This window comes from Eubalaena glacialis, chromosome 15 (assembly GCF_028564815.1).
Source record: "Eubalaena glacialis isolate mEubGla1 chromosome 15, mEubGla1.1.hap2.+ XY, whole genome shotgun sequence".
In the NCBI taxonomy this organism is placed as follows: domain Eukaryota; kingdom Metazoa; phylum Chordata; class Mammalia; order Artiodactyla; family Balaenidae; genus Eubalaena; species Eubalaena glacialis.
Window position 1 is genome coordinate 42796912 of NC_083730.1, and position 17868 is coordinate 42814779.

The window sequence follows — 17868 nt, forward strand, 5'->3', positions numbered from 1 at the left end:
CAGTGTGCCTACCTTAACATTTTCACAGGATCAAAAAGTGATACAGCTAAGTAGGATCTCCAAGATGATCTGGAGTTCAAAACTCTCCTTTTATAAAGAGCAAAGCTATCTACCAGGAACACAGCAAGCTAGCTGGGTTAGACTTCAGTGCAGTTCAGTGTGATTTCCACTATAGGCCATGTGTCTAAAGTTCATTATTTTCAGAAATACACTACGTCATTTTAAAAATATGTTGATTTTTGTGAACAGGAAATGCATAAGACTTAAGGTTGACTGGGTTACATTAATTTAGAATAATTTCAGAATTCTTTTGCCTTTTTCTTTTTATGGAAAAATATAAAGCTGGTAAAGTGACCAGGTTTAAATAAGAGAGAACAATTTTCAAACCAGAAGGACAAAGCATATTAAAGAAAGTGAAATTATGTTTTTGGCAGTTAAGTAACAAAGTAGCATCTACAAACTATGTGTTATTTTTGTTTATTTTTAGAGTTTGAATTACTTCCTTGAAAGTAACAAATTAAAGACAACAGGGGAATCTTGTATAAGTTTTAAAGGTGGACTAGTAATATAACTGAATTATTTGCTTAAAATAGTTTATAATGAACCTTTAATAGTATCACCAAACTTTTTATGGGCTGAAGGCTGTGAAGTCTGATTAAACTCATATTAAATTCACTTTTTAGTTTTTATTTAGAGATAACATAAATATTTAAAGCATATCCATATTTGAGTTTATACAGATTACTTTTTTCAAAGGGAACTTACCCTAAAGGAAATTTCTAGGTTTTCTCCTCCCCAAATATCCATTCCAGCATCATATGTTCCAATTTCCTGAAAGTAATCTCTGTCTATTGAAAAAAGGCCTCCTGCCATTGTAGGTGTTCTGAAATTCAATCATAATACTATACCGTTAATTGTAACAATTTAAAATTTACTATCAGTTTTTGTTTTTAAAAGTAGTTTTATAACTGTTTGTAACTACAGAATAAATGCTTATTCTCACACTCTTCAGAAACTTTCACAGGCTCCCAGGGCTTTCTTTGTTTTTATGCTGGACCTGCACCCCAGTCGTGCTGTCACAGCTCCTGCCTGGACATCCTCCTCTGCCTGGACACCCTTCCCTGCCCAGTCCCAAGGGCTCTTACTGTCTTCAGTACCTTTCTTGATCCTCAAGTGCTGACTGAGCTTCTACCCCAAACTCCTTAAATTGAAGCTATTTCTCATAATCCTCTCCATCTGACTGTGTATCTACTCCATAGTTCCAAGCAACCATAAATGCAGTTGACCACATTAACCAACTAGACTCATGTTAGCAGCTCTAACACGCCAGGTTCTAAGGGGTGGCAAATATTGCAAAGATGTAAGACTAAACAGGATGAAAGCAATGCAGCCCTTTCCCTCAACCTTTAAGGAAGGAGATGAAGTACAGAATAAAATCAATATACTCCTCGTAAGTAAGGAGATCATCATCCTGACCAAGTATGGTAAATTCTCTGCCTCAAAACATGGCCTAGGTATGTAGAGTGGGTGGGAATAGGTAGAATTAAGCAGAGAAATGATAATGAAGGAGGATTTAAATAAATGAACACCAAATATTGGTTTCCTTGAAGAATGAATATGGGGAACAATTGGGTTCCAACTAGGAGACCGTAATTAAGTTCCAGGGACCGAGGACACTATGGAGATCATATTTTAGGATGAACTGGCTACCTATGTAACCCTAAAACATACTCATTCCATGCACTGGTGAGGGTGGCAGCATTTGCTTTTCCAGTAGAAATAGTTGTTTCCACAAAGAAGTTAGGACTTACTTTGATTTTAGAAGAGAAAAAAGAATGAGAAAGTCTAATATCTTAGGAGTCAAAGGAAACAGGCTGACACCCAGCACTATAATTTAGTGCAGGGGTTTCTTGACCTAGGTTTGGGGTCTCTCTAAATTTCCTAGACTTGTATGTAAACCCTTCTGTTTGCACATGGGCATCCCTGCCTCCCACCCCCAGTCCCACTTTAGAGAAGACTCAAAGCTTTTATCAGATTTTTCAAAGAAGTCCATCATGTATGAAATGCTTAGTGACCCTTGGTTTAGATGGTGATTTGAACTGTCACCAAAAGAGTGGAAAAGTCCCTTTACTAGGAAAGGACTCGGGCTGGCTAGGGAGAAAGAGCAAAGAATTAGTGACACCTCTCTTCAACTTTGTCAGAACTGGACTTAATTCAAAGGAAGACAGATCTGGGAAGCCTTCTCCTCTCCTGGAGAGGAGAAGGCTAAAAAGCCTGGTGCTGCAGGAACTCTCAGTTACTACAGGAGCAGCAGGCTGATGCAACTGGAATCCTAGGATGGCTCAGAAGGCTCAAGGTCTCTATCTAAAGGTCCTGAATAGCATGAAGGTTTTTATCCCTTTCTGAAAAAAATCTATATAAGACCAAATATAGAACAAAAGAAAAAGCAGAAATGCATTAATGGAAATCCTTTTTTATACTTCTGTCAATTCTAGTTATTTTTATATTTGAAACAAGCTTTTTCTAACCTTATCGGATGGTACATGTCTGAATTTAAAATCTTACATTTTACATTTTATTACCCAGTTTTAGGTATTATTTTCACATATTGGCACTTACAATTAATTAAGGGATGGTTTAAGTTAAATATTATTATCCCTAACAACTGAATTAAAGCATAAATTATAGATCTGCAAAATGTTGTTCATATAGGAATAAAAGAACGTATGCATGTCACCATTATTTCTCACAGGCACTAGATTTATAGAAATAAAAAATTTGAATTTTATTAATTCATCAGAGGAAAAAAATCCCTCTTTGAAATAATGATATACATGAAAGATGGCTCTTAACTACCTATATGGTGCACAAATCCTTCGTGTCTTTCAAAATACATGTATAATCCTTCTAATATGATCCCCAAAGCTTCACAATCCCCTGCCAATAACACATTAGGGAAAATGTTTGACAAATCAGTTACCTCACAGGAAGAGTTCGATCACCTTTCCTTCTGTCCATTTCTCTTTGGGGAACAGGATACCAGCGAAAATTGAGCTTCCAGTTGAATCCACCATAGGTCATGTCAGAACCTGCCATGTACTCAAAAGTATCATCACTGATCACATCAATGATAGGACAGACCACTGTCTTCCTAAAATCATAAAAGCAAATTAAAAATCTTTTAAAACCTTCTTTTTTGAGGGCTATCGTAACAACTATATAACAAGTGTATACTAAGTGTTTTTAAAATAAAAATACATTCTATTATGTTAAGGACAATGGTGAAAAAATTCCCTGCTATATCCTACCAAGCTAGCATCATAATTATTTATCATATTTATTTATAACTTACTGAAAATAACCTTCCATCCCTCTTCCATTCATACTTTTATATATTTGCCACACATAAAAGTACTTCAAATATTTCTACAGTATTCAAAAATAACTTTTAATGACTATATATTTAATAATTCTAATGACTACATATTTAATAATTTTAAGCTAACAATTTTCTTTCTTTTTTTTAATTTATTTACCTATCTATTTATTTATCTTTTTATTTTTGGCTGCTTTGGGTCTTCATTGCTGTGCACTGGCTTTCTCTCGTTGCGGTGAGCGGGGGCTGCTCTTTGTTGTGGTGACTTTTCTTGTTGCGGAGCACAGGCTCTAGGCTCGCGGGCTTCAGTAGTTGTGGCACACAGGCTCAGTAGTTGTGGCTCACGGGCTCAGTAGTTGTGGCTCACGGGCTTAGTTGCTCCGCGGCATGTGGGATCTTCCCGGACCAGGGATCGAACCCGTGTCCCCTGCATTGGCAGGCTGATTCTTAACCACTGCGCCACCAGGGAAGTCCCAACAATTCTCTTAATAAATGACTTCTGGACATTTGTGTTTCTTATAGATTTTTGCTATTAAGATACTAAGTGACCATGTTCATATATACAATATTTCACTTTTGCTTTAAGAGTGAACTTCCAGGAGTGAGATTAGTGAATTAAAGGAAAGAACTTTTTGTGGCACTACTCATAACTGCTTTCCAAAAGTGTTATATGTATATGTATATACAGATTCCTTATAATACTATCAACTTTGGATGCTATTTTCTTGCAATTTTGTTACTATAATGTTACATAGTATCTCTGGATTTAAAAAATTTATCTTTTCTAATGATTAGAAGAGTATTTTTCCTGCAGTTTGTATTTCTTCATACAAATTGAACACACACTCTGAAATATTTTTCTTTTGGTATTGTGATTTTTATAAACTTGAAAAAACACACATGCCCACAGCCCCTTCTAAGAAACAGTACCCTCTGCTCAGAGCCCTTGGGAGCCACATTTTAGAGTATGTGATATCCTCCCCATCTGACTGGTGTCTTATTTGAGGAAATCTTTCCTTACTCCCAAATCATAAAGATATTCTCCCATATTCTCTTCAAAAAGAATTATATTTTTGCCTTTCATGTTTACCTTTAATCCTTGTGAAATTGATTTTGGGTATTACATGCAGTAAGTATCCAACTTCGTTTATTTTCCTTATGGATGAACAATTGTTCTAGCACTATCTAACGGTCTTTTTTTTTCTTCTGCTGTAATCATAAGTGCCTGCTCTGTCATAAATCAAGTTTTCATAGAAACATGGAGTGGCTCTGTTTCACTAGTCTATTTGTGAATTCCTGCATCAATATGTCACTGCCACAATTAAAATAGCTTTAAAATAAGTCTTGATGTCTAGTAGGGCAGGCCCAGTTGTACTTGACTCCTCTTTTTCAGGGGTATTTTAGCTATTTTTTAAAATGTGTATTTCCAGATAAATGTTAGAATCAGCCAGTTTCTCCAAGAAAATTCTGTTGAGATTTTCAATTAGAAACACATTGAATTTATATAGATCAATGTGGAGAGAAATGACATTTTTATATTGACTTTTCTATCCATGAACATTATCCTTCTCTCCACTCAGATTATTTTCCAATGAATTTCAACAGTTTTCTATTTCATGCATCATTTGTTAAACATATTCCTAATTATAGCCTATGATTTCCATTGCTATTATAAATGGTATCATTTCTTTTCTTCTTTTTACATTATATTTTCTAACTCTTCCTGCTGGTATGGAGAAGGCAACTGACTTTTCTGTGGTGATCTTATGTTTGGCTACACTGCTAAATTCTTATTATTTCTACTACTTTGTGTATAGTTTACTTTTCTTTGTAAAAAACACATCATTTGCAATTGACAGCACTTGTTTTTTTCCCTTCTAATTCTTATACCCTTTATTTATTTCTTATATTATTGCAAATTCTAAGGCTTCTAATAATACTGAGTAACAGTAATAATTCAGGGCATTCTTATCTTGTGCAATATCTTCCAAAAAATACTTTCTGCATTTCTCTATTGATATGATGTTTGCTAGTTAAGGGTGTGTGTGTAGCTAAATTAAATTAGTTTAGCTTCTTAAATTAGTAAATTTCCATTCTATAATAGTTTACTAAGTATTTTTAATCATAAATCAATGTTCATTTTAATCATAAATGAACACTTTTTTCTGTATCTACTAAAGTGATTACAGAGTTTTAATGACAGGGTTTTAATCACAGTTTCAGAAATATGTTAGTAGGGTATATTATATGAATTGGTTTTGTAATATTACACTAAACCAAGTAGTAATGATATGTTACATATATTGATATGTTATATGATATGTTTTACTTATATAAATATATATATATGTTGATATGATATTAATAAATCTCAGTTGGATTCAGTTTGCTGGTGCTGAGATTTTCGTATTAGCATTCATGAGTGGGTTTGAGTAATTTTCCACATCTGTTCTGGTTTCATATCAAGGTTATACTAGTCTCATAAAAAGAGCTGAATTGGTACCCTTTTCTATGTTCTGCTTACAGATTCTTAGGGGAGATCCGTTTCCCCTCCTCCACCCCATACCAAGGTTGAAACAGCCAAGTTGTCTTTGGTGTGGTGGGATTCACTTCTCATTCTAACACAGAAGTACAGACATCAGGAGCCTAGCTTTATACAGGTGTTTGCTATTCGTCTTTCCACTGTAGGCAGGGCCCAGGCCGTGACTCCCATCCTCCCATCTGTTTGTCTTTCAAGGCAGAAGCTCAGTGTCCCCTAAGTTCAGCAGAAACCCTACAAGTGAAAGCTGGCTTTAGTGCCCAGACTGCTTTACTTGTTCGCACTTTTTTCGGAGATCTGCAAAATTTCTTACTTTGCTGCCAACTTGGTGATGCATTTAAAAATGTGTTTTGGGGACTTCCCTGGTGGTCCAGTGGTAAAGAATCCACCTTACAATGCAAGGGACACAGGTTCGAACCCTGGTCAGGGAACTAAGACCCCACATGCTGCAGGGCAACTAAGCCCGCACACCACAAATACTGAGCTCTCGTGCCTCTACTAGAGAGACTGTGTGCCGCAAACTACAGAGCACACGTGCTCTGGAGCCCATGCGCCACAACTACAGAGAGAAAAACCCACATGTCACAACTAGAGAGAAGCCCACGCGCCTCAATGAAAAATCCTGCGTGCCTCAATGAAGATCCTGCGTGCTGCAACTAAGACCCAACGCAGCCAAAAATAAATGAAATAAATAAATAATAAATAAATCTTTTTAAAAAAATGTGTTTTGTATTTATCCAGCACTTAGCTTTTTCAGTTGGAAACGTTATGCAGGATACCTAATCTACCACACAGCCCAACTGGAAGTTGTTGTGGTTGTTATTTCAGCCAATTTCCCTTTCATATTTCTGTCATCACCTCACATTGCTTTCTCTCCATGGGTCCAGGCTCCTGCTTCATAAAGGTTACACATTGTCTTTACGCAAGCAAACACTTCCTAAATCAGTCATCTGTTACATATAGAAAACAATTTGCAGAAATATCCTATTTCTTCTTCAGGCAGTGTTCTTCTTCCTAAAGCTACTGTATCTTCTCATTGCCCAGGCAATTCATCTTTGAAAGGGGAGAGATGGGGACTTCCCTGGTGGTCCAGTGGTTAAGACTCCACGCTCCCAATGCAGGGGGCATAGGTTTGATCCCAGGTCAGGGAACTAAGATCCCACATGCCGTGTGGCGCGGCCAAAAAAAAAAACGGGGCGGTGGGGGGCGGGGGGGCGGGAGAGATGTAGGTCCAGCATTTGCTTACAAACAGAATAGATGCAATGACTTTGGCTCCCACTATGCTCTGCTTGACTAGTAAAAGTTTATCCTGCTGAAATCTAAACCTTAATGTTAAGTTGACACAGACAGCCTCTGGTTCAAACTTCAATGACAAGCAGAAATTCAACCAACATAGGTCTTGCAGACTGAAGTTAGGTTGTCTCCTCATATCTAGGAGCTAAGGCCAAGCCCAGCAGTAGGTAATTCTTTGAAAATTGTGCATCATGGAAGACTACAACCATGAGCTTGCGCTGCTCCCAATGTTCTACCTGTATTATCCAAGATTACAGTCCTTTTCCATATACAATCAAGCATTTCAGGAGACAATGTGTGTATCCCCACCCCCTTCTACTTTGTGCTACAGGCTGAGAGATACAGTCCCAGTAAGGATGCAGACAGAGAGGAGATGACCTGCTCACGCCCCAGTGTCAGCCTTAGAAAGCAGGGACAAGTAAAGGGCTTTATCCTACCTTCCCTGAGATCCGTGTCTATCTGTTCTGCTCCCATTTAGTGAAGAGAGCATACAGTATACATCCTAACATGTTTCCTAATCCATCCTCATTAACAAGACAGTCTGCAAACATTCCTTCCAGACTTTAGAACGTGGTCTTATTCATATTTAGTTTAGAGTACTCTTCATGGGTATTTTAAAGGAAAATATTTTTACATTTATTTAAAAACATGGAATTTTGCAACTTACCCCAGTTTAGGACAAATGCACTGAAAACAATTTATAGACTCCAGAAAATTACCTGTCATGTTTGATCCTGGCTAAGAGAGGCTCCAGCCACCCCACTGTACATTCACAGTGAGCATCTAAAAAGGTGATCACTTGGCCTTTAGACACTGCAGCTCCTTTTAACCTAGCTCTGATCAATCCAGAACGTTGCTCCATTCGAATTACGTGAACTGGTACTTTTAATTTTTTCACATAACTCTCTAGAGGTCTTTTCAAAAAGTCTGAAAATTAAAAAAACAAAACAAATTTTAAAAAATAACATGAAAAAACTGCGAGCTGGCATTATCCAGATGGAAGGCAATTTTGGTTTGCAATATTCATTCAACACATACCTACTGAGCACTTTCGGTGAGGCTCCCTGACTCACAAACCTGTTTCACTTAGGAAGCCTTTTTATTTCCTCAAAGAATGTACCAGAACTGCCTCTCCTTTGTTACACGAGGAATTAGGGGAGAGCCTCTGGGCTCAGGCTCAGTCAAAGGCACGTTACCACACTTCTCTAAGCAGCTCTCCGTCAGGCTCAATTCTCCTTTTCTCTAATCATGCTTAAGGATCAGGAACAGAAAGAAAGTAGTTCCAGAGAATTAAATCCAGACCTCAATAGAGAGAAAGAACAGAATACGCAATAGCTGTTCGAGTTCGGAAAATTGTGGGGTTTCTTCAAAGGCAGAAACAAATTGTCTTATAGATTATCACAGTCTCTGACTACGTAGTTCTTTTTTAGGAGGTGGGAAATGAGGTCAAGCTAGATGAGAATGCTGGACTGGAGCCGCAAGACCAAACAGAACCCTTACCAGACCGGTCGGTCTAAGTAAAAAAGGTTTCCAGAGGGAAGGGCAATTGAAGAGGAAAAGAGAAAGGGAGAGTGAATGGGTGATGAAATCAGCAGCTATCCTAGAGAGATCAGATAGAGGTTATGCTCCTAAGCCAAGGATTTCCTGCCTCCAAAGTACATAATTGATTTTAAAAAGCAGAAAAGGTTCCACTTCCTCAAACCAAAGACAAGAAACTTTTCAGATCAGGTTAGTTCATGGTGCTTATGCCAGAGAAGTGACGGATGGTGATCAAATGTCTTTCCAATTTGTCCCCATACAACAGGTACAAGGACAGTCTCTCTAGGGAAGGAAAAACTTGACATGGAGCTACTAGGACTCCTATGACTAGCTCTGTCCTGGGACCCCAGTAACGGAGGTCAGGGTGTAAGTATTAAGGGCCCTTTAAATACTAAACGTGGGAATCCAAAGGGCTCCCTGCATAGCGGAGAGGGAAAGACAAATAGTAGTGAAATGGTTCTTGTCCATTGGAACTGGTAAGACCTGACTGATTCAATAATGGCATAATCAGGACTATGAAAACTGTGAAAGAAAAAAAGGCCTCTGTGTCCCACTACACCAGAACACCAATCATTTCCATGTCTGCTAATACACTTCCTAAAATATCTGGGCTAAAAAGAGAATCTGAAAAATATGTGGAGAACTCCTATCTGATCACCATGATTTTATGAACCAAATCTTAGGGTCAGAAACATATATAACTTGATTCTGAGTAAAAAAAAGGTGAGGGCAGTGCCAACCCCAATGAAAAACAACATTTTACCATTTTATGTCTATTTAGTACAATGACAGGTTCTTTACATATTCTATTTCATTTAATCCTCATAACAACCCTATGAGATGTCATTAAACATATTTTAGACATGAAACTCTAAGGCTCAGAATATTAAATGAACTCATCAAGATGACACAGCTTATTACGAGGTAGATCCAAGATTCAAACCAGGTCTGCCTGACTTCAAAGCCCCTCTTTTCACCCACAGCAAGAAATCCTAGAAGGGAACTACCGAGAGAACAATTCAGGACTGTGGATTCACCCAACCTGATCCAAATTTAAATTGCTTTATGTCCAGAGTTTGACAGAATCTCATGTGGTAAGGTGTGAGATATATTCTAGTACCTTAGACCAGTCAAATTCGGCTGTGTCACAAACACTGTGTCTCCCAATAAGTCTTCCCCAAAATATTAGACAGTTTAAAGTGCTTATTAAGAATCAAAGCAATCTAATCCCTGAATCCCGTATCTTTGAAAGTTATAATATTCTGTCCTGTCTACGACTAAAATGAAAAATGCATGATTCTCTGGTCTGGTAGTTGAAAAGAGCTGCTATTCAACAAATTTTCTTGGTATCTTTGTTTGATGTCTTTGTGGCTTTCATGCAATATGGCTAAGAAATAGGTATCTTCCTAACACCTGATATAGAACTTTGGACTCAGGGCTAGGTGGGGGATTAGGAACTATTTATTCAAACCTCATTTTATAAAAATGAAGCCATGGGGGGGGGTGTTAAGTGATTATGATTAGAAGGTACTATGTCATCTAAAAACAAGAGAGAATCTTATTTTATTAGAGTATCTTTACAGCTATTAGTCTATAAATGGATCCCTAGGCATCTCTGCATCAGGGAGTTGTGAGGCTGTCAGAGAGTGAATGTCAGGGAAAATTTCACTGCTCCCAGCAACATCTGAGAAATCTTAGCCAGAACTCTAAAGAGCAGCAGAAAGAGCAAAGAATTTAGAGTGTAACAAATCTGACGCCTAATCCCTACTTAAATAAGAACCTCTGTTTCCTTCTGTGTAAAATGAGAAAAACAATAGTCATCTCAGATTAAGAACATTATATCAATTCTAAATCTTAACATAACCTTCTGAGATGACAACTGCATAACTTCGAACATGAACTAGGGATTCATCCAGACTCCGTCTTCATTACAGACCCCTTAACAGTAAAGTTATGACAGACATGAACTACATAGCAGTTAAGAGGTTAAGCCCTAGGTTTATGCGAAGTCTCATTTTGCTCAATCAATAAAATAGGGATAATTATAGCACCTACTCCATACTTAATAAATGGAGCTACTGACAACTCAGTCGGTTAACCGTGAAATCCAATACTTGAGGCCATGAGCCGACTATGCACACTACACAACCTAGTTAGGAAGTCTGTGCAGACAAGGAGTAGAAATAAGGATCAGCTGACTGGTAGATTATTCTTTCCTTCCTTCACTGAATATATTCTGGACTGTCTACTGCGTGATAGGCACTGTGGACACCGAGGAGATGATGGTGAGCAAATAGTCCTGATGGAGTCATGGTGCCTGTCTGGGGGGCAGGGTGGGGGGAGACAGTCATTAAATAGACAAGTAAACAGGTAAATCTCTGGGGAGAGCTGTGGGAGTATAGAGTGTTCTGAGAGGTGCTCAGAGGGACATGACCCGGTCGCAGGAGGTCAGGAAAGCCTCTCTAAGTGCAACTTGATTCTGAGGAAACATACGAGCGGAACTAGGGGCTGGGGTGGGCAGGGAATGATCTGAGATATGACTGGAGATGCAGGCAGAGGCCAGGTCCTGCAGGCCTTAGAGGGAAGGCTTCTTTTTCTTTTAATTGAAGTATAGTTGATTTACAATGTTTCAGGTGTACAGCAACGTGATTCAGTTATATATACATATTTTTTTTTTTCAGATTCTTTTCCATTACAGGTTATTACAGGATACTGACTATAGTTCCCTGTGGTACACAGTAGGTCCTTGTTTAGAGGAAAGGTTTTAATCAGAGAAGTGACACGGTCAGGTCTGCACGTTTAAAAGCTCCCTCTGCACGCAGCATGAACAGACAGGATGCAGTGAGGGTGTTTGTGGGGAGACTAATTAGTCTGTTTCATCGGCCAGGTGAGAAATGAGGGTGCCATGGCTGTGCCTCATGAATAGGAAAGAGCGGACTTAGAGAGCTGGCTCTGGTTCCTGGGCCCAAAGTTACCACCTAAACAAGAAAGTTAGATTAGATAATTCTCAATCTGGATAGCAAGACTGCAGTTATAACCACAAAAACACAATGCCCAGGGGTTCCCAAATATCAGAAGTAGTGACCCAGATGCCTGAGGCTTTCCATGCAGGAAGATATAGAAGAGCCAGGTCCCTGATCAGGGCTGTGGGGAGACGCTCAGTGTCCTGCTTAGTGACTAAGCCCGACGGGGCAGGGAGGCAGACACCTGCCCACACGTTTCCAATTACAGGTTTACAAAGGCTGGGGTGATTCAGAAGGGCCTACACGAGGGAGGTAAAAGATAACCAGGATACGTGACTATCTTTGTCACTTCAGGTTGCGGACATGTAAGTCTTGCTGGTTAGGCCACATCCTACAAAAACTTACTATTTCACAGCCTTCTCAGGCACTCAACAAAATAATGGAGAAAACAAAGGGGGGACTGGAAAAATAAATCATTTCATCTGAGGAAAAATATCTCTTCTTGAGGAACATTTAACAAATATCAACATATAAGTAAAAGTCACTTGCAGGATAGATGTTTGTATGAATCACTGCTAAAATTAACTTCAGTTAATTTTCTTAAAGAGGGATTAATTAACTCCTAGCTAACAATTATCCACGTGGGGTTTATACTTCTACTGTCAACAGTAATTATTTAAGTGTGGTATTCTTAATTTATAACAGTTCTCATTCATTTTGACATTAATTACATTATATATTATTATTAAATGTTTTATGTAATTATAAACTATCTCCTTGATTAGATTAAGGAAGTGAGCTACAAGGCCCTTGAAACAGCAGGGCTATAACTAATTCTTCATTTGTACCTCTACAACCTGGCAAAGTAAGGAGATTTAAATTGTTATCAATGAGTAAATTACTCCCAATAATTAAGACAGGAAGTGATTAAATTCTTCATGGTTAAATGTATATATTTAGTGTGGGCACAGGGAGGAGAAGGTATAATACTTGACTAAACTATTTTAGCAGATGCAATGAGAGATAGGCGAGAAAGTTGAAGATAATAACAAAAAAGGTTGAAAAGATGGGTCATGAAGTTTAAGGCTGCTTAAGGAAGGAAGGAAGAGCCGTTTTCCGTAGTTCCCTCCAAATTTTTCTCATGTGAGTACAGGAATATTGGGGGAAACACATGACACCAATGATCCTGAACAGTTGTGCTGTGGAAAAAAAGCCTGTGAAAAATTCTGAGATTCTTGGAAGAATGTCTGGGCAAGAGCCACTGTAGAGATTCATCATGAGATCAGAAACATATTATATACCACTTTTTCATAAGTTCCTTCGTCACCCTTTATGTACCTAGCTATAGATTATTCCTGAACTTAGGAATGGAGGAAATGGAAAACCTAAGAAGAATCTGGAGAACTAAGGCTCACCCAGCTCAGGCTCTGTTTTGCTGTCAGGGATGCTTCCCACTGTACATGGAACTAAATCTCTCTATTCATGGCTCTCAGTAGGAGCCAATCTTTCTCCACTGACTCAGGGCTGCAGCTTCCCACAGAGAAAATCCTGACAAAATTACGTGGTTTTTTTTTTTCACTGTTCTGCATAAATTTTTATAGATTTCTTTTTAAAACAAGATTAAGATGTGACACAAACTAAATGCTAATTAAAGTAATATTTTAAGTTTCACAAGGGTGTAAATTTTTTGCATATGTGAAATGAGTCCAAACGTCATAAATAACTTTTAGGATAAATTAGAAGTTTGTATAAAATTATTAGGTTAAAATGATAGCAACTAGTTTTTTAACCATTAATGACAAAAGGTGTAGCATATTATTGGCATTAAAATGTAAAATTTACCTCTTTCACTGGCATCATCTACTAGAACAATTTCTTCTAGCATGTGTCTTGGTGAGCGATTAATGACACTATGGACAGTTCGCAGAAGTGTGCTCCAAGCCTCATTATGGAAAACAATCACCACACTTGTTGTAGGAAGATTATCTGGATACACCTTTGTTTTACACCTAGAGACAAAGCAAATGCCTTTGTAAAACTGTTACAAATAGCATAATCAAGTAACCCAGACTAGAAGGGATAATAGAAGAATAAGACAGGTGGCTCTAGTGGTGCAACTCTCAGTACTTCATTTATTTAAGTTTTGGTTAATGTTGCATGTTTAATAAAATAGTACCTACTTAAAGTTATATGGTTAGATTAAAACTATTTTAAAGATGTTAGTTATATTCTTAAAATCAGGCACCTCTTTCCTGACATGTTTTCTGTTGATTCGTTTTAATGGATAATGTACTAAGGCTATATTAATCCCAAAGTGAACGTATCTCAAGAATCCCATTAGACAAAAAATCAGAACCACTACAGTCCAACAGTTTAATAATCTAAGCAAAGGATTACCTTCCACAAAGGAAGTAAACTAATATTTACTGAGTATCTATTATGTACTGGTCACTGAAGCCTCCTAATAGTCCTGTGAGGCATCTGAAGCCACATTTCACAGACGAGAAGCAGAGGATGGACCAAGGGAGGGAGCGGCAGGGCCTGGCTGGGAGCTCCACAGTCCTGATGCTGCCCCCTCCACGGTGACATTTCCACATGCATCTTGTTTAGTACAGACTATCTTTAGAAATGTAACCATCAGAAAGACCAAACACACCCAAAATATCTGCACACAGAATCAATATACTAATTCTACATGGTCTCTTCTTTCAATCTTGCTAGCTAGATGAAACCGCTAGAAACAGACTAGCCAAGGGCAACAACAGCACTAAGTAACCAGACATCAAGGCAGCTGTTTAGGACAAAGGCTCTCCTAAAGAGTGCATGTGTTACTCTTTCTTAGGGACCCCCAAATTTTAAGAGTTGTTCCAGCCTCTATATCCACCTTTTTTTTCTTGCTCTCGTAAACTCCTCAAACCTTGTGTGGTCTCTCCAATCTCGTCTATTATTACCTGTCAATGGGAGCGGAGAAAGGAGAGAAGAGGGAAGAATTGAGAAAAAATACCAACAAAAGCCCTCTTCTGAAGCTGCCACTATAACCCTACTTACTAAATGTGGCACCCTACGGCTGCTGATTGGCAGCTGGAAGAAAAGGAAAATAGAAGAGGAAAAGGATGGCAAGGTAAAATAAAGGGGTTGAAAGAAGGAGAAACGAAGGAGAGTTCACTAGGGAGCCCCATCAGCGCTGGTCCCTCCTCCCTCCCAGGAGAAAAGGGGAAACAAACAGCTTCCATTGTCCTTCTTCATTAAATCCCATTTCAGCCCCTCCCACCTCTTCACCGTTCCCAAGACTCCCTTTCACAGCGCGGTCTCCCTTTCACAGCGCGGTCTCCCTCTCCTCTCGCCAGCAACCTCACTGTCTATCCACCGACGCCTGAGACCACAGCCCCATGTCCACGTCAGAGTCCACTCCCCGCTCACCCTGTGTTCACACCAAGATCCACTAGAAGGCTGCCACACAGCCTGCCACCCTCTCTACAATCCCCTCCCTCCAGGTCTGGGCTAGAGGTGAGGTCCAAAAGACTAGCTGCCTAGGCTACAGGAAGGAAAACTATGGGAAGGTTCTTGGCATTCCAAACAATACTATCTGAAAATAGTACCATTTTGTTTTTTATTATTATTTTCAGATAGTATTGATATAATAGCATTATATCAAATAGTATTACTTTTGGACAGTATTTATCAAAACTCTGTTATAAATGGCGGCCAAATTATAGCTATCTCATTAGTACTATGCTTCAGGTACCTTGCAGGTGAGCAAGCCAAGACACTCATGTTTTCATGGGAAGGTGCATGCTGTATACCTGACTCGCAGACTACTGGAGCAGGACTGTGAAGTCAGGAATAGCTTGTGTGTGGGGAAGGGGCGTTCAGAAAAAAACTTTCTAATATTAGTTAACTGAATCATATTAAGTCATATGTAATCCTTTTTCACAAATTAATCCTACTTATTATTATAGGAGAATTGGGAAACAGAAAACAGTCATGGTGACTGTAAAGCTGCTAGCTTACTGAAACAACAAAAAGAACAAAATCAAGTGAGACACAGAAGATGATTAGGCAAATTCGCCATGTACCAACAGTACTGCTAGCCATGTGCATGGCTAGGAAGCAGACAGGAAGACGACGGAAAACTCTTGAGATGGCAGGGTCTGCAGAAGAGGAGTGATAAGCCAGATTTATTACTAGGATGATACATTAAAGAATTAAATTCTGAAGTTGTACAGAAAGGAAGCAAGGCTATAGGAACACTGGAAATAAAGAAGACTAAAATGGAAATCGTTCACAACAGGATGGAAGAATCAGAAAGCAAAGCAAATTATTGGGACCCAGAAGAACAGATGACAAAAAGGAAAACAATTTCCTAAATCAAACAATTGAATTTAATCATTCAGAGAACATGTAAATTCATAAATATTCTCTCAATGCAAAACAGAAAATATAGAGAAAATATGGGAAAATCTTCGTAACTGATCTCAAACAGGTAAACACACACATACTCCCCTCTACCTGAGAAAGCCATAAAGCACTTGAGAAGACCAGAGATGCTTTCAGCATTCTAGCTAAGCTTCTCCCATGGAGGGACCACCTGTCCTTGTGGGGCTGGAGGAGAGGGATCCCTTTGGGGGTAGGGAGCACAGAGCTGAGGATAAGCACAGGCAGTGTTATGAAGCAGTTTTCTTCCACCCTGTCCCAACTGAGTCTTTCATCCTCAGGGATGAAAATTAGCCAGTGTAAGGTTGTGCTACTTTAAAAACAAAATGGGGCTTCCCTGGTGGCGCAGTGGTTGAGAATCCGCCTGCCAATGCAAGGGACACGGGTTCGAGCCCTGGTCTGGGAAGATCCCACATGCCGCGGAGCAACTAGGCCCGTGAGCCACAATTACTGAGCCTGTGCGTCTGGAGCCTGTGCTCCGCAACAAGAGAGGCCGTGATAGTGAGAGGCCCGCGCACCGCGATGAAGAGTGGCCCCCGCTCGCCGCAACTAGAGAAAGCCCTCGCACAGAAACGAAGACCCAACACACCCAAAAATAAATAAATAAATAAAAATTAAAACAAACAAACAAACAAAACAAAGCAAAAACACCACACACAGATTTAACAACAGGGTGTGGGTTAGGAAGAGAGGGAAAAGAAGAATCTTAACCTTCTACTGAAATATAATATACATTCAAACAAGTTGACAACCATAAGTATACAGGTGAATGAGTTTCCACAAAGTGACTGCATCAAGGAGTCAGCACCCAGATAAAGAAACAGACCATTACCAACACCCCAGAGGCTTCCTTTCTGCCCCTTCCCAAGGTAGCCACTCCTCTGGACCTCTAGCACTACAGATGAATTTTACCTCTTTTTTTAAATGCTTATTTAAAAGGAATAATACAGAGCGGTGGTTCTCAAACTTTTTGACTCAAAACCCCTTTACACATTTAAAAATTGAGGATCCCAAAGTTCTTCTGTCTATGGGTTATAGCTATTAATATTTACATTATAAATTAAAACAAAATTTTAAAATAAAGAATCCACACATATTACGTTAGCTATCAGAGAGATGATTTATCACTTTCATATAGTAACCCACTAAGAATTTATTGCCTCTTATCTCCAAATATATCCTTCACTGCCTGCTCTGTGATAGTGTAACTGGCTCCTATAAGCATTTCTCCTTTGCAGTTGGCAAGATGCATACATAAGCTTTGACAGTCGAGGGTGTTGGAGGGACACTGCCGGAGAAAGAAACCTCCCTTCCTGGTTCTAGCATGCCTCCATTTGTTTTCTTCTCCTTCCTATAGGGTGGCTGCTACTGGAGTGTGTGGAAGACACCCAAACGCATGAGTTTCAGTAGCACCCCACAGGCAGCCTCTCAGTAAGTCTCCCAGGTACCCCAGCAGTTGGCTTCCCAGAGTTGGTTGCCTAAAGCCAGGAGGGGTAGCTGCTGTTTGGCAGTTCTGGCTCTGATTTCCTGCCCAAATGAGCTCCGAAGTGTATTTTATGCTTGTTACCCTGCCTTACCAGTCCTCACTCTGGAGGGTACTGTGCACCGGGTCTGGCCAGGGGTAACTAGCAAAGTTCTCTACCATCTACTGAAACTTCTCCAATGAGGTCTGAATCCCAGCCTTATGGAGGGGTCTCCCTTCCAAAGGTTTTCCTTCCTTGATA

General features: G+C 39.2%; 1 protein-coding gene across 1 annotated transcript in view; it reads right to left on the reverse strand.

The window, feature by feature from the left end:
• Window positions 1–17868, reverse strand: part of GALNT1 (polypeptide N-acetylgalactosaminyltransferase 1) — a 126525-nt gene that overhangs the window by 21359 nt on the left and 87298 nt on the right. The window contains exons 5-8 of the mRNA XM_061169499.1: window positions 13553–13719; window positions 7928–8135; window positions 2981–3151; window positions 766–883 (exon numbers count right to left, since the gene is read on the reverse strand). Coding sequence (XP_061025482.1) covers window positions 766–883; window positions 2981–3151; window positions 7928–8135; window positions 13553–13719 — 664 coding nt within the window. The remainder of the gene's footprint in view (window positions 1–765; window positions 884–2980; window positions 3152–7927; window positions 8136–13552; window positions 13720–17868) is intronic.